The sequence below is a fragment of the Pelodiscus sinensis genome, chromosome 9 (assembly GCF_049634645.1).
Source record: "Pelodiscus sinensis isolate JC-2024 chromosome 9, ASM4963464v1, whole genome shotgun sequence".
Classification (NCBI taxonomy): Eukaryota; Metazoa; Chordata; order Testudines; family Trionychidae; genus Pelodiscus; species Pelodiscus sinensis.
The window spans coordinates 17,459,857-17,487,367 of record NC_134719.1 but is presented as its reverse complement, the minus strand read 5'-3'; the positions used below and the strand labels follow the sequence as shown (position 1 = coordinate 17,487,367).

At 43.3% G+C, this 27,511-nt stretch overlaps 1 protein-coding gene across 2 annotated transcripts in view; it reads right to left on the bottom strand.

Annotated features, from left to right (window-relative positions):
* ROR1 (receptor tyrosine kinase like orphan receptor 1) overlaps window positions 1-27,511 on the bottom strand; it is a 263,762-nt gene that overhangs the window by 60,567 nt on the left and 175,684 nt on the right. For both annotated transcript variants that reach the window (XM_075936157.1, XM_075936156.1), the window contains one exon: window positions 27,125-27,196. In XM_075936157.1, coding sequence (XP_075792272.1) covers window positions 27,125-27,167 — 43 coding nt within the window. In that variant the 5' untranslated portion in view covers window positions 27,168-27,196. The remainder of the gene's footprint in view (window positions 1-27,124; window positions 27,197-27,511) is intronic.

Below are 27,511 nucleotides of genomic sequence, written 5' to 3'. Positions count from 1 at the left end.
TACAATAAAAACCTTTTAAAACAATCATGTATTAATTTCAGACAATACAAAGATTGTTAAAGCAGCATATACTGGCTATTGGCAAAACGATCAACATGTTTGGTACAACTCCACTAAATACAATCTCTGGCTTGACAGGAATGAGGAACACATGACTTAACCTATTCCTAATTATTATTAATTTCTACTGTGGTTGCTCCCAGTCCCATCACTTCAGCCTACCCCATCTGCCCTAAGCTGCCCCCTCTGTATTCCTACACCCTTCCATTTAACTAACACCTTCCTAACTAAACCAAATCCAAAAACTGAGGCACCAATACGTTTCAGCCCACAGAGTCCTTTTCGTCTGTGCATTCCAGTTCTCTCCTCTATCCTTAGGCTATTTAGAATGTAAGCTCTTTTGGGCACAGGCCGCCTCATGCTCTGTTTGTACAGCACCTTGCACAATGGATTCCAGCTCTCGGTTAGGCCCTAGGCATTATTAATTATAACAATAAGAAAATCTCACACACTCATTGTGCCAATTAGGTCAACTTCTAATGTGCTGACAGGAGCAGGGAAAGACAACAGTGCATCTGTGCTGAAATGAATATGGTGAGCCAAGAAATCCTGTGTACAAAGGGGGAACAATTCCTGTTCCAGCCCACAGGTAGGCAACAAGGTGGGTAACAGACATGCTTCTCTGCAATTCTAACTCTGGAGAAGGAAGAAGGATTTAGTTCCAACTCCCAGGCAGTTTTCCACACAAGTCTAATATCACATTTAATCATTTTTGCACAACTTTCTGCAGGACTAGCAATACTTTTGAATCCCTATCTTATGACATACACTGGAAAGCATAATCTACATCAGCTCACACATTCTTCGGTTCTCACTGCAATGTGCATTTAATAAAAACACATTAATAGCATGGAACTTCTAAATTACATTTAATTATCCAATATAATGTTTCTATACCATGCTGATCTATATAATTCCCCATTGTATTTCAAAGGCAGCAATTTAGCTGTTTAATATTCACTTTCTGACAGCATTGTATAGTAATTTCCTTGTGACCATCTTGCTGACAACACCACAGACAACTTATACCATATACACAATGCTTCTTAAGAAACAAGGCATAAGATGCCAGTAATGAAGTGAGTGTTGAATAGATTTCAACAGAACTGAGAATCAGCATATAGAACCCAAAGTAGTAGTAGTGGTAATTGATAGTATTGGTTCTATAGAGGGTACAGAGGTTATCCCGAAGTTATAAAGGAAATAGATCTTTAAAAAGTAAAACTGATTTTGGTTCTGAGGAACATCCAATCCTTTTCTTAGGTTTCCATTTGTTTTAGTGCTTAGCTTCATCCCCTCCAAATATCACACTAAGCTTAATACAGTGAATCTGCCGAATTTAACTCAAATCCATAAATTTTGTGTCCAAACCATAAACCAGATGAGGCTGCAACCAATTGTGAACCTGAATTGAGGTTTGAGTTTCTAGTACATTTTGAAACTGAGCAAGTTTCATGTAGCTTGGCATTTTGTAATGAAAGCTTCACATAGATCAAAGTGGTTTTAGAAGTGAAAATGAAATAAAGGTCTGACAACAATTCCAATTATCTCACACCGTTGTACCTACTCACTGAGAGAGGTATGGTAAGAAAGGGGTCATCTGGCATATGTTAAAAGCATTATACTATTGAACTTACCTAGATTGGAGAAATGTGAGGTGGGCGGGTGTGTCCTATTTTTTTTTATTAATCATTTATAAGGATTCAGGCTAACTCAATCACAGTTAACTCAAATGATTGACTCAAAATAAATTAACTAGTAGCTTTGATCACATTGCAAAATAATAATAAAATACCAATTTAAATTTATTATAAATGTTTTTACATGTTTTTCTACATTTTAAAATACATGGATTTCAATTAAAACACAAAATACAAAGTGCACAGTGCTTGCTTTATATTTTTTGTATTACAAATATTTGCATTGTGAAAAAGATAAAAGAAATAGTACTTTTCAGTTCTCCACATACAAGTACTGTAGTGAAATCTCTTTATCATGGAAGTGCACATGTAGATTCTTTTGTTACCGAACTGCATTCAAAACTAAAACAACATAAAACTTTGGAGCCAACAAGTCCACTCAGTCCTATTTCTTGTTCAACTAATCGCTAAGAGAAAAAGTTTGTTTACCTTTATGGAAAATAAAGTTGCCTACTTCTTACTTACAATGTCATCTGAAAGTTACAAGAGGTATTATCACAGTACTATTGTAGCCGGCACTGCAGGATATGCTAAATATTTGAATGCCCCTTTATGCTTTGGCCACCCTTCCCTCGGACATGCTTCCATGCTGATGATTCTTGTTAAAAAAAGAATGTGTTAAACAAATTTGCGACTGATCTCCTTGGGGAAAAATTGTATGTCCCCTGGTCTATGCTTTTACTTGCATTCTGCTATATATTTTGTGTTATAGCAGTTTCAGATCAGAAGTAGGAGTGAGTAGACTTGTTGGCTCTGAAGTTTTATACTGTTTTATTTTGAGTGCAGTTATATACAAATTTTGTTTTTAAATTTGTAAATTGCACTTTCACGATAAAGAGATTGCACTATATTGCTTGTATGAGGTGAATTGGAAAATACTATTTCTTTTATCTCCTTACCCTGAAAATATTTATAAAAAAATATAAAATGAGCATGGTACACCTTGTATTCTGTGTTGTAACTAAAATCAACATATTTGAATATTTAGAAAACATCCAAAATATTTAAATAAATGGTATTCTATTACAGGCAGTCCCCGAGTTACGTGGATCCGACTTATGTCGGATCCGCAGTTACGAATGGGGATTTTCTCGCCCCGGATGACTGGAGCGGCAGGACGCCTGGTCCCGCCGCCCACCACCTCCGGGGCGAGAAAAGCTGCTCCCCGTATCCCTGGTCTGCTGGGTGAGCCAGCAGACCAGGGAGACGGGGAGCAAAGCGGCGGAGGACCCGGGGCCGGACCCGCGGCCGCTTCCAGATCAGCTGGAAGCGCCGCGGTTCCAGCCGGGTCCTCCGCGGCTTTGCTCAGCGTCTCCCTGGTCTGCAGACCAGGGAGACGCTGAGCATAGCCGCAGAGGACCCAGCCGGATTCGCGGCGCTTCCAGCTGATCTGGAAGCGCCGCGGTCTGGCCCGAGTCCTCCGCCGCTTTGCTCCATGTCTCCCTGGTCTGCTGGGGGGGGACGCAGCTAGTGCCCCCCCCAGCAGACCAGGGAGACGTGGAGCAAAGCCCGGGGCCTGTGGTAGAACAGATGGGGCACTGCCGGTTGGTCCCACAGCACCGCTCCTTGGCGCTACTGGACCAACCCGGCAGCACCCCAGCTGCTCTGCCCCAGGAGTCCTGATTGAAACTGATCAGCAGCGGCTGAATCAGGACTCCTGGGGCAGAGCAGCTGGGGTGCTGCCGGGTTGGTCCAGTAGTGCCAAGAAGCGGCCGCGCTACTGGACCAACCCAGCAGCACCTGAACTGCTCTGCCCCAGGCGTCCCCAAGTTAGCCGCTGCTGAAACTGACCAGCGGCTGACTACAGGAAGCCCGAGGCAGAGTTGCTCTGCCCCGGGTTTCCTGGAATCAGCTGCTGATCAGTTTCAGCAGCAGCTGACTTGGGGACGCCTGGGGTTCTTAAGTTGAATCTGTATGTAAATCAGAACTGGTGTCCAGATTCAGCCGCTGTTGAAACTGATCAGTTTCAGCAGCGGCTGAATCTGGATGCCAGTTCTGACTTACATACAGATTCAACTTAAGAACAAACCTACAGTCCCTATCTTGTACGTAACCCGGGAACTGCCTGTATTGTTTAACAGTGCAACTAAAACAGTGATTAATCACAATTTTTTAAATCTCACAATTACATTACAGCCTGTTTTTAGGGATGTTTGTGATGCATAGCATCTATTCCAGACCACTGACTCCTTCTCTACTCTACCCTCCAACCCTGCTGCATTTCTCCTACTTTCAATAAGCACTCATCAACTAATATACACATAACTCAATTCCTCTCTTGAATTCAGGCATCCCTCACACCATCTACTCCCTCTCTGATCTCGTTTGTACTTCCTCAAAGACCTCCCAAACCTCACCTTTTCTACAAACAGAAGACTTTCCTTAGAAGGAGAACCTGCTGCAGCAGCAGGCTGAAAGGTATTGAGGACCTATTATTACGATGGTCAATGCATAATGCCATATTGTTACTCGTCAGTGTGTTTCACGAGGCAAACAGCATAATACCACATTTTGTCATAGGTAATTTGATGGTCTTTCCTATCCTGAAGTATCCCTCTAAATGTTCCAGATGGACCGTCACTGCTATTTATGAGAAGCTACTCAAAATGAAATTGATTTTTTTTGTGCTAAGTAATTACTGTGCTTGTGAGAAAGGAAGGGTCTAGTGGCAGAACTGGGAACATGGAGTGCCTGAGTTTTAAGCTGGGATCTGAATGGATTCCTTCCGGGGCCTTGGATGAACCACTTGGGCTTGGATTCAAATCTACTTCAAATTCACATGAGATTAATGCATCTAACCACATTAAGCTCCTTTTAAAAAAACCAACCCCAGCCTTAAAGTCTGGGGCTCAATTTCTCTAACTGTAAAGTGCGGATAACTTAAGATCTCCCTGCATCACAGATGAATTAGATAGTCCTTATAAAACACTTTAAAGCTGAAAAGTGCTGTACTGCATAAATGCTAAGTATTCTGATTATATTCTGAGTTAAATCTCTCCTTTTTCTAGCTTTAACACACAATGAAAGCTTGTCTGTATTTTTGAGTGGAACCCTGTATAGCCATTTTTGAAATGTTTTAAGTGAGAGAAGTAGAGTAAAATGGTTTGAAAGTAGAAAATTTTAAAACAATTATCCCACTTATAAATTTAAAATATTAAATTCGATTTTTTTAATTTGTAAAAATAATCTGCTGCTGCGCCCATAGTTTCAGCCTACAGAGATTTTTCTTTAATGGCTGAGTTATTAACCCTTGGAAAATGCTGACAGACCCTTTAGTACAGCAGCACTAGTGGGTGCTCTATAATGAACTTTTAAATGACTTGAGATAATATCTGAAAAGCTTAGCTTGAAATATATTTCTGGTTTTGAGCCTTTGCCAACGTAAACACAACACATCATAAGTCATCTTCATGATTCTAGGAGCATAAATTGGAGACACTGCCTATAAAATCCAAATATTATGTATCCTTTATATTGAAACTTTGTGCTGTTTTGATGTTATGGAATAACGACAGCTGTGCACTAAAAGTAGTTGTGGAAAGACAAAATATACCACATTTATGTGTCTCGAAAGGCGAAACGGGTATACGCTGCCACAGCTATGTCTTGACTTGGTTAAATAGGAGACTCTCTCAGTCATAATAAATTCTTATGTATTTTACTGCTTTAAGTGGAGCCCAGGTGGTTTTCAAAATAAAAGCTTGCCATTCTGCCCAAGGAATGTTAATCTCCACTGTAACTCCCTGGTTACTCCATCTTAACTTTTCAAAGTCACATCTTAAAGCTGCAACACCCGCTGTGACTGGTGAAGTATTTTGCCTGCCACATTGAGATAGTCTTTTCAATAACACTGTATATGATGTATCTGATATTACATTTCTTCTACAATCAAAGCTTCCATCGACTTTAGTAAGAGTTTAGAGAATAAGGGTAATGCAAAATTAGGCCCTTTTATGTTCATTTTATCAATAGAAAATTGTCTGATTTGTCCTTCTCTTTGTGTCTTTTTGAAGATTCAATATGCCGTATCCTAGAGGTAGAACTGAACACAACTGACAGACCCACACCCAAATCTGGCTCAGAATTCTGTATAAATCATAATATGTCTCCAAATCCTTTTTCAAGGACTGAAAGAATGACACAAGGAGAAAAATTTTCAAAAATTCAGATGCCACAGAAAGAGTGTTTCATTCTGGAACTGGAAATTCAAATCTGCATTTAGGAGCATAAAATAGTTATCTGATCAATGACATCTGAAAACTGGCTCCACAAACGGATCATGAAGCTTTATCTTGGTTGCACCAAAAGTTTCAGATGCTCCAATTTCGTTTTTATAGTGTAGTTTGATGGTAAGGAAGAACAAAATGTCTCACTCAGGCCTGGTCTACACTACATCGGAAGGTCGAAGTAAGATACACAACTCCAGCCACACAAATTATATAGCTGGAGTCTACATATCTTACACCGCGTTTCTGTGCTGTCCACACAGTGGGAAGCTGACAGGAGCTTCCCTTACTCCTTGTGAGGAGCAGGAGAATTGGTGCAGACAGGAGTGCCCTTTGAGTTCGATCTAGCAGGTCTATATTACACCTGTTAAATCAAACCCCAGAAGATCGACCATGACAGCAACAATCTTCCATGTAGTGTAGATGGGCCCTCAGGGACTGTGAGATGGATATATTTGCGCATCAATAAATCTTAAACAGAAGAGAGACTTTGTCTAAACTGGTAAATGCTCATTCTACTATGGACATTGGTCATATCATGGACTGCCAAGGAATCTCTCCCAACTGACTAGCAATAACCTGGAAATAAACACTGGCATTCATTCAGCATTGTGGATTAGCCATGCTGGTCTCATCAGATTCTGGATTTGGATGAAGAACTATTCCTACCTTAGTTTTTATCCAATATGCAACATGCATCAGGGCTACTACCTTTCATAGCTTATCAGTCCAGATTGTTGGAAAATTCTACATGAAAACTGGGTTACTCTGATAAGATACCACAGTCTGAATGTGTTGAATTGACTTGTTTGTTCCATAATTTGCAATAAAGTTTTTATGTCATTCTTGAAATGCAGTGCCCAGAACTGGACACAATACTCCAACTCAGGCCTACCTAGAGCAAAGTAGAGTGGAAGAATGACTTCTCATGTCTTGCTCACAACACACCTGTTAATGCATCCCAGAATCATGTTTGCTTTTTTTGCAACAGCATCACACTGCTGACTCATATTCAGCTTGTGGTCCACTATAACCCCTAGATCCCTTTCTGCCATGCCCCTTCCTAGACAGTCGCTTCCCATTCTGTATGTGTGAAAGAGCTATGGTAGCTCTCTCCCTTGTTTTAAATGAATAAAAGCAGAGCAATGGAACGGTACTGTACTTTTCTGATTTTGCAACTCTGCCTGAAATATATTAGAGAGTTAAAGAGGCCCAAAGAACTGAGCTTAAATATTTGATACGAATTGCATGGGGACCACAGGAAGTTCACTATTGGCTGGGCTTACCCAGCTTAGTTTTATTTGTTGAAACAAGGTCCTCGGTAAAACATGCACATAACACCGTATACAGAATATCTCCTAAAGCTGAATATTATTTTTTTTCCTCCTTCAGATCGTATTTATGGTGGATTGTACCATCTAAAGATCTCTTATTGTTCTGTTGGCTGTCCGAGGCTTTCTGACTTTTTTAGTGCAGATTACAATTGTTGCTCAGAATTAATACTGAATACAGGCAGTCCCCGGGTTACGTACAGGATAGGGACTGTAGGTTTGTTCTTAAGTTGAATTTGTATGTAAGGCGGAACTGGCGTCCAGATTCAGCCGCTGTTGAAACTGACCAGCGGCTGACTACAGGAAGCCCGAGGAAGAGCTGCTCTGCCCCGGGCTTCCTGGAATCAGCCGCTGATCAGTTTCAACAGTGGCTGAATCTGGACGCCTGGGACAGAGCAGCTGGGGCGCTGCCGGGTAGGTCCCTGCAGCGCCGCACCTCGGCGCTGCGGGGAGCAACCCGGCAGCGCCCCAGCTGCTCTACCCCAGGCATCGGCAAGAAAAACCTGGTCTGCTGGGGGGGGGAGGGTGCACTAGCTGCGCCCACCCCCCCAGCAGACCACGGAGACGCGGACCAAAGCCGCGGAGGACGCGGGCGGCGGGACTGCGGCGCGTCTCGGCGGTCCCGCAGCCCGCGTCCTCCGTGTCTCCCTGGTCTGCTGGGGTGGCCCCCCCCAGCAGACCAGGGAGATGCGGAGTGGCTTTTCTTGCTGCGGAGGACGCGGGCGGCAGGACCGCCAAAACGCTCCGCAGTCCCGCCACCCGCATCCTCTGCGGCGAGAAAAGCCTGGTCTTCTGGGGAGGGGGGGAGGACACACTAGCTGCGCCCACCCCCCAGCAGACTAGGGAGACGCGGAGCAAAGCCGCGGAGGACACGGGCGGCAGGACCGCGGCGTGTCTCGGCGGTCCTGCCGCCCGCGTCCTCCACGGCTTTGCTCCGCGTCTCCCTGGTCTGCTGGGGTAGCCCCCCCAGTAGACCAGGGAGACACGGAGCAGCTTTTCTCGCTGCGGAGGATGCAGGTGGTGGGACCGCGGCGCGTCTGGGTGGTCCCACCGCCCACGTCCTCCGCGGCGAGAAAAGTCCCATTCGTATGTAGGGATCCGACGTAACTCGGATCTATGTAACTCGGGGACTGCCTGTACTACTTTTATATGCATCTAGGATTTCAAGTTTTCACATGAAGGAAACCAAAATACTATGGTGTAGTAAACCCTTTGGATCCTGAAGAAATAAGATGTCTAACTCACATGGATTTTCTCCCATTGTCTTTTTTGTCTTTAGAAAGTTCCTCCTTAATATACATTTAGTCTTTTCTTCTGTAAATTAACTTGCAAGTTTAAGGTCTGCTGCCGTAGTGATAGCTTTGACACTACAAGCCAGCAAGAGGGAAATGAAGCTTTTCTTTACTCAGGATTTAGTTTTACAACACAAGTAGGAGACCTCTAAATTTTAATCACAAAGAAGTGATTTGGAATAGGTAAACAAATGTCTATATCAGGCTATAAACCAAACTACCGAAAACCATCAAGGGATTTTGTTGTCACTTCAAAAGTCACTCTGTAGTAAACGGTCACATACAAATACTCAACCTATTAAAACAGTGTGTTTGTAAAGGTATGTGGTTTAAGATTAATGCTATGGAGTCAAAGAAAAGCTGTTATTTTTGACATTTTGACATACAATCACTTTAGGATCTGGTTCTTATTAGCCCTTTCCCTGCCTTTTAGAGGTCCCTTTTTTTAAAAAAAACAAAACAAAAAATGTCAGGAAATTTGGAACAGAAACTTACAATAAAACACGTCCCTTGACCCTGTGATCTATCAATCTTTCAAACAAACCAAGATAGCTGGATGACCCAGGAAAAGGTTATTATATATGGTTACCTTATGTAGATTGGTCAGACTTTCATTACCCATGCCGGGATTAAAAAAACCTCAATACAAGTCAAACCTTTTGTGAACAGTTTTATGATGCATTCTGCGTATTCCTTAGGATTCTTCATTTTTTTAAGGTTTTGTTCTATGACTTTCAATTTTACACCCAATATTATTCATAAATGAGACATTCAAGAAACAAATGCACAAATAACAATATATTCTCCATCAGTGGAAAAGCAAACAAGAAGCTCTAATGTACTGTAGCTAAAAAAAATTTCAAACACAGTAGCAGTAATTTACGGCTTTGGCTTCTAATGGGACCCCACAAATAGAATCAGAATCCCTAGACCCATCCAGAGAACTTGATTTACGGAATATCCCCAGCTAATAAAAGAAAATAAAAAGGTAAATTGTGCATGAATATGAAAGCTGTAATTCTTTCCCTTTCATAATATGAATTAAATTTGTATTCAGAGATTTCAGGGGGAAAATCTAGATGCTTCCAAAGGATATGGAGCCAAATAAATAGGGCCTCATTCAATTTTTCTTTTTAATACATTCCTTATTCAGGCTTACTTCTTTTTTAGATCAAAGGTAGTAAAAACTGATGGCCAGATAGTGACACCTGCTTGGACACACTTGCCACAGGGACAGTCGCTTCTGAGTTCTTCAGTAGGGTGGGCAGGGCTTGCTTCTCACCATGAGAAAAATAAGCTGTCCACTCCCGAAACTAAGTACACGTCAACAGTACAGAACTGTCCCAGAGGGGCTCTGTACATCAACCTTGGCTCCAGGCTACATTATCTCTAAAACCATAATTCCCTGCTCTGGAGCTCCCCTTTTAGAGGGATCCTCAGGATAGAAAGAACTCTGCAAAAAAATTAATGCAGCATCCGGTTGTATTAACTTGCCTTGTCTATAGTCATTTGGAACAGGAGTGAACAATACATATCTCTCTAGTCCTCCTCCTCTTCCTCTCTCCCTCCTCTCTTCCCTGCCCAACCCTCACTCCTATGACATTTGATTAAGCATGGGATAACTGCTACCAAGATAAATGAACCTCCACTTCTCATGGGAGAGGGCGTGATCAATGCCTAGTAGTCCCTTGGGTGCACATGCCTTTGGAAATCAAAGATCTGACTTGCTTTAAATTAACCAAGTGCTGACTGATTATGATATGTCCTTTGCCTGCAATGGAGAATCTTGACTCTTGCCATCAAGTATTTATCTGTCTAAGACAGGGACTGTCAATTATTATAGGTCTGTCAGCCCCCAACACAGGGAGTTCCCAATCTGGTTAACCTCTAAGCACTCCCACAATCCACTAATATAATAATAATGAGGCAAGTCAGATAGAAATAGACTGAAAACAAAACCCGAGCTCTGGACAGTTCTGAACTTTGGGGAGTCTGAACTCTAGCTGGGGCTCATTGTTAGTTAGAAAACAAAAATGGCTCTTAAGCCAGGCAAGATGGTTTAATTTCACACTTCCTTGCCAAAACAGATGAGCGATGAAATACAAAAAGTAGATAAACAACAGCTGCAAAATTCACAGGCTGCTGTTTTGTTGTGGAAACTGGAACCTCAACAGAAACAGCTAGTGGGACTGCAAGGAGTCAATGATTTGAAAACATTCCCTCCATTATTGTAATACTGATCCCTAATTTGGGGCCCAATAATGCATCCAAGGCCTATAGGAAGAGAGCACTCATATACAAGCATCTCCCTTTCCCACATGCAAGGGGAAGATTCCATGATTCCATGGCAGGGTGCACAAGAAGGCTCTTAAGGACTCAGGGATCTGTGTGTGGGGGGTAGAAAAGTAACAGAAGGGCTGAGGGAAGACACTATTACCAGCCCCCTGGAAATTCACCCACGAAGAGAAAGACTAAGCAGAAGCTCCAGCAACTCTGTCTGAGCTGACCTGCTCCCTGCAGAAATGCAATTTACAGTCAGTGAAAGAAACAGAGGAGCAAAATGAGCCTGCCAATTGGATCACTCTAAATTAGTTTTCCTTGCAGTACGGAGACAGAGAGGAGTATCCAGCCTGAATGGACCAATTACACAGATGAAAATGCAAACGTTTTAATGGCTGAGTGGATGCTGTCATTGGAGATCATTTTCTTCTGTGTGCAGTAGCTGATATTGCTTTTGACCTATTCTTGTGCCATTTTAAAACAGAAAAGTGATCAACAACCATGGTTTCCTTTTCTATTGTGTTGGAAAAGGCAGTCACTCTGGCTTCTGGGAGAGAGAAGCCATTCCCAATCATCAGACTAGAAAGGGTGAAGGCAGTGCTGCGGAGACAGAACGTGTGGTTCTTGGGCTATGTCTACACAGCTTCCCTCTTCCGCAAAAGCCTATGCAAATGAAGCACAGATTAGCACATTGTCACACTTCATTTGCATAATTACTAGCCGTTTTTGTGCCTAAAGGCGCCATCTACACAGCGCATTTTTGCGCAAAAAACCCCTCTTGCGCAAAAGCCGTTCTTCCTCAAGAGGGGTTTTTTGCGCAAAAAGGCGCTGTGTAGACAGCACCTTTTTTGCACAAAAACCTCTTGTGCAAAAACGGCCCCTAATTAATTATGCAAATGAAGTGCAGTAATTTTCTAATCCGCACTTCATTTGCATAGGCTTTTGTGGAAGAGGGAAGCTGTGTAGACGAAACCTTGGAGTGGGGAGATCGAGCGCTGGGCTTTTCTCTCTCTGCAGTAGCACCTCTGGTCCGTTATAGAGTGAGTGTGACTGGTTTAGAAGTGCCAGTTTTCCAATTTACATCTGCAAAAGTTAAATAATAGCTAAATGGGGGGAAGTAAGAGATTTCAAAGACGACTCTTCCTCGGCAGTGTTACTGATGCTATCGTTACCCAAGGATGAACTGCTTCTGAACAATCCCTCCACTGTATTAGGCATAGACGCCTCTTCATGGTCCAGCCTCTCTCCTTCTAAACAAACAGGCATGCAATGAAAGGTAAAACCAGCTATTCCTTTACAAGATGCAGCATTTTGTAGAAGTAGTAACTGAAGGTCACTAACTTTAGCTGTCTATTCTAATGTGGGTCAGAAAAATCCATCCAACCACTTCTATACTTTCCAGTAGAGAGAGCAAGAGTCCCCTCTGGTCTGTCAGTTTATGTTTTGGAAGGCAGTGCAGATGATGGAGAAAAAAAAAGGGACATTATCAACAGAGGAGAGGAGAAGAGAAAAAAGGATTGGGGGCAACAGAGGTGAGCAGGGAAATGGAGGAAAGAAAAGGGAAAAAAAGGAAGGTAGATGGAAGGAAAGAAAAAGAATAAAAACTGGAAAGAGGTAGGGAGCAGGAGAGGAGACAAAAAACAAGTGAGACCCTGTCAGTAAATGATACCAGAGTACATTTTGGAGATCAGAATGGGATACATCAAAAAAGCAGCTCCTGCTCAAGAGATGGGAAACACTGATCTTAGGCATCAATAACCCTAAAGCTAGATTTCAGTGAGAAAATATTGTACTTCACACTGGCCTCCAAAAAAAAAAAAAAAAAAAAGTTACATAAAAACCAGTCATTTCTCCATGAATTACTGCCTTGTCAGCAAGGGATAACTTGCAACAACATACTAACAACTTTTTTTGAACTAAAAAAGCTAGAAGAAATCCAAAAGGGATGATATTTAAACCTGTAACTGTGACAAGAACTGCCCTGAAGCAATATCATTTTGTTCTAAAGATATGCTGTAATTAACAAGCTTCTCAGGATTTATGCAGGAAATCTTGCCTGGCACAGGAATGAAGAATTTCCAAACCTGTCTTAAAAACTATGTTCCTTCTCTGTGCGGATACATCCTCATTTTCTTTGTGAAAGGTGGAATGTACACCCATCAAAACGCTTCTCCTCCAGGTTCTTGAATTCCTGCCTCAGAAATGGTGAAGCATTTCCCATTCTGAGGGATCTTTCCTTTGAAGAGTGGTGTGTATCCAATTGTTTTGGACCTCACTGCGATATGACCTCTCTAGGTCCAAAAGCCAAGGAGCTTAGCATCCAAGGCCAGGCTTTTCAAACGTGTCTAGTGCTTTTTGATACTCAACTTCAGATGCTTTGAGGGGCCTGATTTTTAGCAGGAGTGTTCTCAGCTCAGAATCAGGCTCCTTCAAGTTGTCTCCAGTTGGGCAGCCAAAAACTAAGGTACTCAAAATACTAGTCACTTTTCAAAGCCTTGGCCCAAGGCTCGGGCATGGCATTAGGGGAGCGTACCAGAGAGAATAACCATCAGCAGCCACCATTTTAATACAGCTTCAGACTGATTCCACTGACTGGAGTGTTGTGAGCAAGACATGAGAAGTCATTCTTCCGCTCTACTCTGCGCTGATTAGGCCTCAATTAGAGTATTGTGTCCACTTCTGAGCACCGCAATTCAAGAAAGATGTGGAGAAATTAAAGAAGGTCCAGAGAAGAGCAACAAGAATGATTACAGTCTAATCTAGACAACATGACCTACGAAGGAAGACTGAAAGAATTGGGCTTGTTTAGTTTGGAAAGGAGAAGACTGTGAGGGGACATGATAGCAGTTTTCAGGTATCTAAAAGGGTGCCACAGGTAGGAGGGGGGGAATTGTTCTCCTTGGCCTGTGAGGACGGACAAGAAGCAATGGGCTTAAACTGCAGCAAGGGAGGTTTAGGTTGGACATTAGGAAAAACTTCCTAACTGTCAGGATGGTTAAACACTGGAATAAGTTGCTTGTGAAATCTTGCTCTCCGGAAATATTTAAGAGCAGGTTAGATAGACATCTATCAGGGACAGTCTAGAGGGTACTGGATCCTGCTGTGAGGGCGGAGGACTGGACTCGATGACCTCTCGAGATCCCTTCCAGTTCTAGTGTTCTATGACACAGGACCTTTCATCAGAGACATTCAAAGCATTTACATGCGTTAATCAGCCTCACAATCACCTCAGCAAACAGGTGCTTTTTTCCCCTGTGGCATATTCCTTAATGTCCTCAGCAGCCATGACCAGTACACTCAGTCTGGTCTGGTTTTCCCATTGTGATAGCCTTCCTGCTTTATATCCTTTGTTATGGGTTTGTTGTTTATTATAATACATAATAGATTTATGCCAGTGGGGGGAAAAGGGCACGCTCTGAAAAATAGCATGCTCCATGCACTGTGTTCTACAAAAAAAGCTGAGCAGAAAGATCCTCGGGCCACTACTTTGGCAACCAATAGTCCCACAACAGAACCAATAGTACTATTATGGCCAGAACATTCCAACTCAGCTACATGACTTCCTGTTTTATAGAAGGGCAAACTGAGTCTCAGAAAGGGTAAGTATCTTTCACGAAATCACCAACATCCAGTTTCCTGAACTGAACAACAAAATCTTGCTATGGCAAAGGAAGGAGAAAGACATTTTCTTTTCTATGTCCTGAAGCTGCAGCACTGCTATAACTATACAGAAGACAGGCTAGACCAGGCGTGGGGCAATAAAAAAAGGCAGCCGCAGGTGTTAGCCCCTGCTGGGTTGCCGCTGCTATATTTTCCTGAACCTTCACAGATCAATCGGAGCAGCAGGAAGCAGTATGGACCATGACATTGCCTCCCGCCATTCCCATTGGCTGCAAACAGTGTTCTGCAGCCAACGCAATGCAGAGGCTCAGGTGAATATACAGCTGGGAGCCTGGATCTAGCCTGCAGGCTGGAATTTGCCCACCCCAGTTCTAGATCTTCATAAAAATACAAAATACAAGATGGTTTATTAGTCTTTAAAGTGCTACATAGTCCTGTATTTTGTTTCAGCTACACCAGACTAACAGGGCTACGTTTCTATCACTATAAAAATACAAAGTATCCCTGCCTCATGAGGCATCAGCCTCGAAATAGGGAGTCATCTTTCAAGACTTCACAACAGGTGTGGGCAATAAAAAAAGCACTGGTCAGCAGCGCATCACCGCTGCTATATTTACCTGTGCCTCCGCAGGTATCAGGTGATCACCGTTCTAGTTAGCTGTGGATTGCTGTTCACAGTCAATCTGAGCTGTGGGAAGTGGCGTGGACCAGGACACTGCTTCCTGCCATTCCCATTGGCTGTGAACAGCAATCCATGGCCAATGAGAGTGGTGATCGCCCAATGTCTGTGGAGGTTCAGGTAATATAGAGGTGGGGGCATGCTAAAGACTAACCCTGAAGACCAGGTCTGGCCCAAGGGCTGGAATTTGCTCACCCCATGGGCAGAATGTGTCTGTCCGGAAAGTACAACTGTCCAAGACAGAACATCAGAAATGGCTGCCCGTCGCAGGGAGCCATAGCCTGTAATACCTCTGAGGCTGGTATAGGGGGCTCTGTCTGTGAGGTGGAGTGTTTTCCATATAAGGGCATGTAAATTAATAATCTTCCCCTGCTCGCTCCACCCATTGCAGTAACAGATCAGCCAGTGGGCTGACTGGTGCTCAGGCCTGCTACTCCACCCACTGCAGCAAAAACCAACCTATGGGGTGATAAGTTCACAGGCAATAAAACAGGCAGGCAGCCCCTCTCTCACTGGGGATTCGCATTGAGTGAACGCCTGGCCTGATCACCCAGACGCCTTGCACCCCCCGCTCTTGAGTCTTACTGAGCGTACTCCAATTGGTCGACCCGAGTGGAGACAGTTTATGAGCGTGTGACCGGTACTTGTGTTCCTGCTGTCTCCAGAACTGGTATAACACACCCCCCCCCACCATCATCCCTATCCTAATTGATTTTTTAGTTGTCCTTATTGCTTGCCAAGTGACAGTGGCTAAAAAGTTACTAAGTTAGTTTATAAATAGTTGTGGTTTAGATTTTTTACTGTTTCCTTGTATAAAGTTGTGTAAATAGTCAGCCCTATGGATAATACCAGTGTTAATTCAACTGTTCCTAACCCCTGGGCAGTTATTGGGAATTATTGTGATTTAGAAAAGCCTCAAGGAATTGTTTTGTGTTGTCTGGCAATCTGTTTAATTTTTGTTCTGATGATTATCTGGCGCCATCAAAATAAAATCAGTTTGTGCTTTTTGAAACCCCCAGTTGTGGTCTCATCCTTTCCGGCATCCCTTCGAACCTCATGTATTACGGGGACTGACATGGCGTCACGAACAGGATGCCGGAACCCCGGAGACCATGACAACTCTGATAGTTGCCCCTGGGCTAAAACTGAGACCCCAGGTTCTGAGGAGGATCAGTTTAATCATTTGCAATACCACCTCCTCTGTACTCGACAGCGCGAAGGGGCCCCTAACACTTTTGACTGGGTCTGTGTCATAGGACACGGCCATGATTGTAGGACCTACACCATTCCTTTGGGGTTGAGTGATGTGGGCTGCTTGCTAACTTGCCATCCCACCTTCAGGGCCACCCCGGCCGATAATAGCCTTCAACCACGTCTCACTCAAGTGGGTGAGACAGCCCCTAATTCAAACCCTCTTAGCCTCTGGAAAGAGGTGAACAGAGTAATTAAACTCTGTGGGGTAACCCTCTCCATCTTGGCCCCCGAGCCAAGAGCCCCACATGGATCACCTGCACACCACCTGTTAATAGGATTGGTCCAAAGGTTAGATGGGATAAAAAAGGTTAAAAAACTATGCCCTGATTCTTATAAATCAGAGGATGTTCTGGCTGCCATCTGCAATACCCTAGCAGCAGCCCTTGATAAAGTTACCGTCTACCATGGAGCCGTTACAAATTGCGCCCGTGGGGTGGCGCACTCGCAGTCAGAGGGAGAACCGGAGTTTTCCCCTCAGGCGCCAAAGACGCCTCCTTTAGAGACATAACTTCCTCCCCCATACCAAGGCTCTCATGACCCACCAAACATTTACCCTGGCTTGGCTACCCTGAGTTCAACCATACCCACAGCTCCCAACCTGATTGTACCGGAGGCCCTCCCTGTGACTGTAACCCGATTAAAAATGGATGGTCAGGGGAATACCTCTCAGGTAACTGAGACCCGCCCCCGAACCAAGGCGGAAATGAAGGAGTTCATCACAGATACTGCCCGACGTCCAGATGAGCCTCCTATAATCTGGGTAGGGAGATTAGCCTTGGAACAGGGGAGTGACTGGGTTGACCGGGAGGAAGCCTTAACGTTAACCCGTACCGGGAGTTGGTCACGGGGCCTTATGGGGGGAGTATTGGCAGCGAATAATCATTGGCCTGTAACGGCCGCAGCTGCCGCGCACCTCCAAATACAAGGGGGATTTCGCGCAGTACAGATGCCACCTGATTGTGTGAATAACTCCACTACCCTTATGTACGCAATTGCTGGGAGTTCTATTCTGCTCTGGGATCCCACTGCACACCCCCTCAACTTAACTAACGTTCAGACGGTAGCACAAAACCCATTTCGTTTTGTTGATGATCCCACTCAGATTCCCATAGAAGATGTAGCTGTTACCCTAGCCGTGGACAACAGCCCTAATCTAGACACAGGGGCTCTTCTGTGGCTAAGGGGATACACAGGACAACCTATTGGCCGACTATACGACGCTGTAGAGAGGGTGAAGTGGGCAACACTAAAGGCCGCCCTACTTGCAACCCCCCTCTACTCTGGTGAAAGGGTCCAAAATGGCGCCCAAACCCAAATACCCCGAGCGTTCGTTCATCGAGCATAAGATTTTTGGATTTTTATTGGGTAAGGGACTCGCCAAGGAAGCTATTAGGAAAATGAATAGTGATCAACAGAAAGACTTGGCTGTGAAATTGGGGTGGGAAGATCGCCCTATTCCCCCGCAGCCAAAAAACGGGGAGAGGCCGAGTGCCTAGCGGTCACTCGGCCCGATTTAAATGACCCTCGACCCTACCAAAACCTGACTACCGAAAACGAGACAATTATCCCCTTTTTGTTAGACACGGGGGCACAGGTATCCATCATCCCCCCCGATATGCCCCACACCCCCACTGGAAAGATAGTCTTTGTACAGGGATTAAATAGCGTTGAAGCAACCTACGTTAGTCCATCACAATTGGCCTTCTCTTCGATCTTAATTAGCCCGCCTTGAGGGCGTTGTTTGTCCCCTTTTTGTTTTTCAGGTACCAACCCATTCGAGCCCCCCACCGGCTGTTTGACTTCCGGAGCCGACGAGAACCATCAAGATGGAAAAAATTTAAGTCTGCCACTGAATCTTTCGTTTGGGGATATGTTACCAAATGTCCCGCAATCTCGAAGCCCTCACTAATTTGACCGCTGAAGGGTTTCAACAAGTCGATTTGGCTCTTACTGTACTAGCTCATTATGCCGAAAAGAATCGTCTAATGATACAGGTTATATTGCAGAAGGACTTTTGTATGGCACTCGAGGACCTTGACCCCAGGTTTAAGGACCAATACCGTTTGCGTTTCAAGCCCGGGTGGAACAACGTTTCAGCCGTCACTCAACAGCTGACCTCACTTGCAGTTCGGATTCGCGAACAGCGGGAAGAATGGGACTGGTGGCAAACAAAACTTTCCTCTTGAGGACTGAGTACTTGGGCATCCACCATTAAGCAGTGGTTGATTGTATGTGCTCTTGTGTTACTAGCCTTTTTAGTGAGCATTGCTGTTGCAAAAGCTCTTATCCACAGAGTTGTTTCCGCTTTCCCTGTTACTGTTGCTTACTTTTCCCTTTCTCCCCTTTCTGAAGACAGCAGCTCACCAGAACCTCAATTTACCTAATTGGCTTCTTGCTGATTACCCTTACATGCGCTCTCACCTTAGGCAACCCCCTTACCGCTTGCTCCGGACAGCCACGGGGGCATGCCCAAGACAGAACATCAGAAATGGCTGCCCGTCGCAGGGAGCCATAGCCTGTAATACCTCTGAGGCTGGTATAGGGGGCTCTGTCTGTGAGGTGGAGTGTTTTCCATATAAGGGCATGTAAATTAATAATCTTCCCCTGCTCGCTCCACCCATTGCAGTGAAAGATCAGCCAATGGGCTGACTTGTGCTCAGGCCTGCTACGCCACCCACTGCAGCAAAAACCAACCTATGGGGTGATAAGTTCACAGGCAATAAAACAGGCAGGCAGCCCCTCTCTCACTGGGGATTCGCATTGAGTGAACGCCTGGCCTGATCACCCAGACGCCTTGCACCCCCCGCTCTTGAGTCTTACTGAGCGTACTCCAATTGGTCGACCCGAGTGGAGACAGTTTATGAGCGTGTGACCGGTACTTGTGTTCCTGCTGTCTCCAGAACTGGTATAACACCCCCCCCCCCACCATCATCCCTATCCTAATTGATTTTTTAGTTGTCCTTATTGCTTGCCAAGTGACAGTGGCTAAAAAGTTACTAAGTTAGTTTATAAATAGTTGTGGTTTAGGTTTTTTACTGTTTCCTTGTATAAAGTTGTGTAAATAGTCAGCCCTATGGATAATACCAGTGTTAATTCAACTGTTCCTAACCCCTGGGCAGTTATTGGGAATTATTGTGATTTAGAAAAGCCTCAGGGAATTGTTTTGTGTTGTCTGGCAATCTGTTTAATTTTTGTTCTGATGATTGTCTGGCGCCATCAAAATAAAATCAGTTTGTGCTTTTTGAAACCCCCAGTTGTGGTCTCATCCTTTCCTGCATCCCTTCGAACCTCGTGTATTACGGGGACTGACAACAACAATAGTGGAAAATTAAACTTTAGGTGTGAAGCTCCCACAACATTTATTTGCTTCCCATTCTAAACCATACTCCTCTGACCTAGAATTACAAATTAGCCTAGTTGGAAAGCATGATTCTGAGCTGGTGCCAAGTGCACTATGGGGAGGATTTTCAAAAGTGTTTAGAATTGGCCTAACTCTGATTTCCTAGATACTGTTGGTTTCCATATGCCAAGTAGTATTTCCCACTCTCTCCTGATATATATTTATCTCCTTTATCCTATCTGCTGTAAAATCTCTTTCTTTGCAAGTACCCATCTCTGCCACTGGGGATCATTTCTGGTTACCTCTCTGACTGTTGTACCAAGCAGGGTGACACTCACTTCCTGGTAACAAGGCCAAACTCCCTGGCAGCCAGTGTAGAACGGAACATTGGTGTAATGCATAAGCATACTAACATTTGAAAAGCTGTATATCTGTTTGACCTTCTTAGTTATTCCTAAGTATATTGTGTTGCTACAGGCCAGATTTGATGACATGTCAAACTTGTTGACCAGGAGATGGACTTAGACTACCAATTTATTTCACATAAGACACTGAACTGCCATCATATAGTGGTCATTATGAGTGGATGTAAAGAGCAGGGGAAAAAAGCCATTTGCAGTGCACAACAAGCAGTTTTATTGGTCTTACAAACCCCAGGAACTATGTTACTTATTCTTGAGTGCCCTCTATCATGAGCACCTTAACTATTGACAGATATGCAGACATCTCTTATAGTGTGTGTTTAAACTACACCCCTCTGTCAGCAGAAGGATGTAAATTAGACACGTTGAAAGTGCAACTAAAGTGGGGATTTAAATATCCCGTGCTTCATTTGCATAATCGCGTCCTGGCACTGTTTCGAACAAGTGCCATTTCTAAACTGAAACTGCAGTTTAGACACGGTTTTTCCGACAACGGGGCGATTAAAAAAAAAAGGAGCAATTTTTCAAAAAATCCTGTACCCTTTCGAAAAATCTTCCCGTTGTCGGAAAAACTAATACTAATGTAAAAAGCTAATACTCATGTAAAGTATATTGGAATTGGTAACGAAGGAGTGAAGGGTTTTATATTCTGTTACTGATCCCCTGAGCCAAGCTGTCTCCTAACCACAAAGTCCTTTTTTCTGAAGTGTGCATGGCAGTAGTTTTCATTTTAAATAAAATAACTTTTTGATCACATTTTAGTTTTTTAGTTTCATTCATAACATTCTTCCCTTGCTGAAAACCCACCATAATTGAAGGTTAGAAGAACAGAGAAAAAATGATATTGTCTGAGATTCTGCTATTTTTAAAAGTGATTATTTTTATTTTGATGTGTAGTTTGTTTGTTTTAAGGATTTGGTGAGAAACCACCTTCTCCTCCCATCAATCGCTGCTTTCAACAGCTCTTCACGGGTGACTGCATCTCTTTTAAAATTCATTTCCTGTTAAAAAGAATAAACAGCAATGGTTTAATGCTGTCGATGTGGCTTATTTAATAGAAATTGAAACTTAAACGGAGCTCAGTTGTGAGTCAATTATAAAGAAGCCAGCAAGCTAGGAGAAAACTTTAAAATGATTATTCCTTGAGTTTTGTAATATTGTTTAATAATACTGTGTTAAAAAACCACAGAGAAGAAATATTAAAGCAAGAGATGTTAACTACCATGCTGAAGTAAGTACAGTAAGAAACACTTAATAGGAACAGTTGCTTAATTGGGAAACTTGGCTGGAACTATAAGCATTTAAATATGTTTTATTGGGACTTCCGAGATCCCCTGCCAGATTGTAGGAAAGGTGGGTCAAAGCTGATTCCTTGAAATCTTAGGTGCAAGTGAAGTGGAAATTGAAGTGCAAATGTAATTTCCTCCTCCTAGGCTTCAACTCAACTGAATAGCATGTACTACAGTTCTATTTGCAGTACCATTAGTTTTAGAGCATCCCCGTTACAACATGGTAGCTACATGTTTTTTTAAAAGTAAGCTCTTTTATCCTTTACTAGACAAAACATGTATGTTGCTTTGTCCTCATACAGATTCAGGCTCTAAGACTAAGCTCTTTGGGAAGCAAATGTGTTTTAATCCACATCTGTAAATCCATGTTTTAGCTGTGTACATGTATGGTTCTGTAGGAATGACAATAAGAGCTGAGGATAATGATGAAGCTGTAATCCCTTTGGAATGCAGAATTTACCTCAAGCAGGTGATAACTGTTGCATTCCAAGTGGATTAGCAGAGTGAGCTTTTTACCCATTGCCAGCCAATGGGTGCCACTGAAACAACACTGAAAACGGCGTAAGTGCTAGTACAGACAGGACACAATCATATTCAGCACCATCAAAGAACATTACTCTGAGAAGTAAAATGACCTGATGCTCAAAATGGTGGCAACAGCCAGAGCCTTGTCTACATTAACCCTCCCACCACCACTTTCTGCTGGAACTGAAATGTTGGTAGCTATAGCAGGAAACGTTGGCTCTAGTTGGCATAATTTGCACATTGAGGAACTGAAAGAAGATACAGAGTGAAGCAGACTTTTACCATATACTTTCTTATGGCCATCATTTTCAATAACCTTGAATCTCAGAACAATGCCTGTAAACGGTCTAAGCGAGTCATAGGCCAAGCACACCACTGATTGTTCAGTTCCAGTTGCAAGTGCTCAGCACTTCTGTAAGTCAGACCCTGGGTGTTTTGAATTGGGCACAAAGACAATGAGGTGGCAACCTGTGAAAGGTTTGGCTTAAGGGACTCATTTAGCATGACAGGAACTTTGCAGCAGACACCAGGAAAAAATCCAGTTCTTCAGTGCAACATTCAACTGTTTTCACCATAAGGTTTTCATTACTATTCCTACAGTCCTGTGCCTCATTCGCTATACACCTTCCAATTTCTGCAACAAAGCTGGGATCCTACAGACCAGAGCCGTCCAGTCCTTTGGATGGTTCAGGGCAGCCACCCCAGCCCCATGTTTTGGGGGTCTTGGTGCTTCAGGGGCCATGGGATCTGGGAGGCGCCCTTGACCCTGTTCCACTCTGCCCTGCCTCACTTGGGGGCTTTGGAGGCAGAATGGAATGGGGAGAGGGGAGCAGACTAAGGTTGGGAAGCAGTGGGGCTTGGGAGACGGGGCACAGTGGTGGGGAAGGACAAGGGTAGAAAGTGGCAGGGAGGGGCCAAGCAGGGACAGGAGCTTGGGGAAGAGGGGGAGTGGGAGTGGAGTGGGGTAAGGTGAGGCAGGAAGAGGCAGGGTGGGGCCTGTTTTGGAGCAGGGGGCATTATCCCCCTAGGGATGGCCCAACTACAAACAACAGTCTCCTTCACTGCACAGCCCTGATTCATTCTCAGATTGTGGTCAAGCCTGTGAAAAAGTCCTAAGGAACAAAATAGAATGGGATCACCTAATAGAGGCTGTATCATAATGCATACACACAAGGAGACCAAATTAAGGTTGCACACACAACCATAATTCTGGAATTTCTTAACCTCTGAGTGCTTTTTAATGCACTTTTTCTGTCTTTTCTATGTAGTTTCCTATGTTCAAAAAAACAAAAACAAAAACCACCAAAAAAAAAAATCAATCAACCCAGATATTCCTGCATGTGAAACCATACTGACATTCACATTGGCTATCTGCAGCATTGAAACATTTTAGACCTATAGCATAGGTTTCTGCCACTTAAGCTAAGAGTAACTGATGTAGCAAAATGTTGTCCTCCTCTGTGGACCAACCCCTGGACGGAGATAAGACACATTTTGCCAGTGGACTTCACACCTATTTGCTTACAGCTGAGAAATACTGAGATTCAGGAATCCTGTGCTTTAGTGCTTACAAAACACTTCTGCCTTGTTCCCCCAAACAAGCTGTTCCCCCAGAAAAGCTGATCCCCTTTACCCATGTCCTCTACAGACTGCCCCTGTCTCAGTCCTCCTCCCACAAAACCAGTTCTTCTTCCAGTCTACCTCTTCTCACGGCTCTTGTCATCATCCCCACCAGCTCCTCACCCATCTACATCTCTGTTGAAGGCTACTTCTTTCTCATACATGCTGCTGGGGTGCCAGCGCAGGGAGTACCGAGAGTACACATCAGACATCTTCCTGCTCTTACTTCTGCTGCTTGGCGCTTCTCTCTATCAGCTGCAGTTCCCGGGAAAGTGATGCTGAGCCCTTATAGAATCACAGAATACTAGGATTGGAAGGGACCTCGAAAAATCATCAAGTCCAGTCCCCTGCCCTCATGGCAGGACCAAATACTGTCTAGACCATTCCTGATAGACATTTATCTAACCTATTCTTAAATATCTCCAGAGATGGAGATTCCACAACCTCCCTGGCAATTTATTCCAGTGTTTGACCACCCTGACAGTTAGGAACTTTTTCCTAATGTCAACCTAAACCTCCTTTGCTGTAGTTTAAGCCCATTGCTTCTTGTTCTATCCCCTCCTCTTTATGACACTCTTTTAGATATCTGAAAACTGCTATCATGTCCCCCCTCAATCTTCTCTTTTCTAAACTAAACAAACCCAATTCCTTCAGTCTTCCCTCATAGGTCATGTTCTCTAGACCTTTAATCATTCTCGTTGCTCTTCTCTGGACCCTCTCCAATTTCTCCACATCTTTCTTGAAATGCGGTGGCCAGAACTGAACACAATACTCCAATTGAAGCCTAACCAGCACAGAGTAGAGTGGAAGAATGACTTCTCGTGTCTTGCTCACAACACACCTGTTAATGCATCTCAGAATCATGTTTGCTTTCTTTGCAACAGCATCACACTGCTGACTCATATTCAACTTGTGGTCCAATATAACCCCTAGATCCGTTTCTGCCATACTCCTTCCCAGACAGTCACTTCCCATTCTGTATGTATGAAACTGATTGTTCCTTCCTAAGTGGAGCACTTTGCATTTATCTTTGTTAAACTTCATCCTATTTACTTTAGACCATTTCTCCAATTTGTCCAGGTCATTTTGAATTATGACCCTACCCTCCAGATTAGTCGCAACCCCTCCCAGCTTGGTATCATCTGCAAACTTAATAAGCGTACTTTCTATACCAATATCTAAATCATTGATGAAGATATTGAACAGAGCCAGTCCCAAAACAGACCCCTGCGGAATCCCACTTGTTATACCTTTCCAGCGGGATTGTGAACCATTAATAACTACTCTCTGAGTACGGTTATCCAGCCAGTTATGCACCCACCTTATAGTAGCCCCATCTAAGTTGTATTTACCTAGTTTATTGATAAGAATATCATGGAAGACCATATCAAATGCCTTACTAAATGCCTTACTACCACACCACTTCTCCCTTATCCACAAGACTTGTTATCCTATCAAAGAAAGCTATCAGATTGGTTTGACACGATTTGTTCTTTACAAATCCATGCTGGCTGTTCCCTATCACCTTGCCACTTTCCAAGTGTTCACAGATGATTTCTTTAATTACTTGCTCCATTATCTTCCCTGGCACGGAAGTTAAACTAACTGCTCTGTATTTTCCTGGGTTGTTCTTGTTTCCCTTTTTATAGATGGGCACTATATTTTCCCTTTTCCAGTCCTCTGGAATCTCACCTGTCTCCCATGATTTTCCAAAGATGATAGCTAGAGGCTCAGATACCTCCTCTATCAGCTCCTTGAGTATTCTAGGATGAATTTCATCAGGCCCTGGTGACTTGCAGGCATCTACCTTTTCTAGGTGATTTTTGACTTGTTCTTTTTTTATTTTACTTTCTAAAACTACCCCCTTCCCACTAGCATTCACTATGTTAGGCATTCCTACAGACTTCTCAGTGAAGACCGAAACAAAGAAGTCATTAAGCATCTCTGCCATTTCCAAGTTTCCTGTTACTGTTTCTCCTTCCTCACTGACCAGTGGGCCTACCCTCTCCTTGGTCTTCCTCTTGCTTCTAATGTATTTATAAAAAGTCTTCTTGTTTCCCTTTATTCCCGTAGCTAGTTTGAGCTCATTCTGTGCCTCTGCCTTTCTAATCTTGCCCCTGCAGCACTACAATGCAGCATTTGCAGTTCCTCTGTGAGGATGATGCATGTGTAGTCTGGCCAGCACAAAGCAGCTATGGTCAGAGCCAGCCCACAACATTTTGGCACCTGAGGCGGGGAGCTCAAATGACGCCCCCATGCCACCTTTTCTCCTGCCTGCCTGTTATGTCTCTTGTGCCCTCCTTCCTCCACCACAGCACTCCACCATCTCTGTGCATCTAGAGCAGAGAGAATACATATGCACCAGCAGCAGACACAATTTTCTACACTCTGGATCCTAGTGGCGCCCCTCCCCACCCCCAGTCTGATACCTGAGGCAGCTGACTCAGTTTGCCTCATGGTAAGGCTAGCCATGGCTATGGTAGGCTGAAGCATGCTCAGTGCAGATGTAAATCTCTGAAGGATTTAGCAGCCAAACTCTAACAAGACTACTGGAGGATATGTGAACTGTGATTTTTCAGAGTTTTCTAATGGGGCCAGATTTTGGAAGAATTTGACAGGGAATTAGGCAATAGGTACATCTATGACAAGATGATGAAAGAGACGTGTGATTTTTTTAGATTGGGCAAAAAATATTTTCTCATAATTTTGTTCTCAGAAAAGGCAGACCTAGACCATAGGACATTTTAGTCCAAATTATTAAAATCTGACAAAGTTATGAGCAACTAAAAACAGGATCCTTTAAATGAAAGTGTTAGGCAAACTTATCTAAAAAGGTCCTATCATCACTATCTTAAAAAAATTACATTAGAAGTATCCATGAGGTCAGATTGGTCTAGAAAGATGCAGGTCACAGACTTCCAGTAAAGGCTAAAAGAGACTGAACAATCTAGCTTAAATCCTCCATGCTGCATAACTCATGAAAGGAAAGGGAATGAGAAATATATTTCTTTCTTTTTTCACAATTTATGACTGACTTTCAGTGTGTCCAAACTCTTAATTACTATTTACAAACATTTAGAAGTATTTATCTATGTTATTACAAATCTAATGTTTTGAAATTTCATAACAAACAGACAGGCTGGCTAGCTAATTCTGGCCAGTGCTTTTTAAGTTTGAGTCCAGATCCTAAAATCCACCAGGTGAAATGTCAGGTAGGTCACAAACTTTTTTCATTCACATCTTGAAATATTTTTACCATGTGGAACATTTTAATGGGGGTTGGAGGAGGAACCCTTCAACCTAACATTCTTCAAAAATTACAGAATTGCATGTAATTAAATGTCAAATGATCATGAGTCAAACGAGGTTTTCCTTAGTTCCACTTTTCTCCCGTTTACTTGCTGATTTGAATAAGAAAAAGTCAAAAAGAATATGTGAGGATTAAAGCCTGGTTTTACATCTTTCTGTTTTCTCTCTCCATTTACCTTTGTCTAGTTCAGTTGAAACGTTCCATGATGATGTAGGCATTAAATCAGCTGAGACTGACAAATTTGTTCCTAAAAAGGAAGAGAAAAAAATACAACAGTTAATATATTAATGTACAGACTGTTAGGAGAGTTACTTGATCTTTCCAAAGAATGTGTTATAAGAAGATAATTAGAATACTACTGGTTATTAAAATTTAATGGTTGCTCCACATTGCTACTCTGAAGTGTATAAGCAACAGTGCCTGTCAAGGGAAAAACAGCAGGGTCATCTTGGAATTTTGTTTTGCAATGCTGTCCTTGTTTAAATGCATTACTCATACTTGTAAGATCTCATATTAATGCAGCAACACATTTTTGGGAAATATTCAGCTTGTCTTAAGTTCT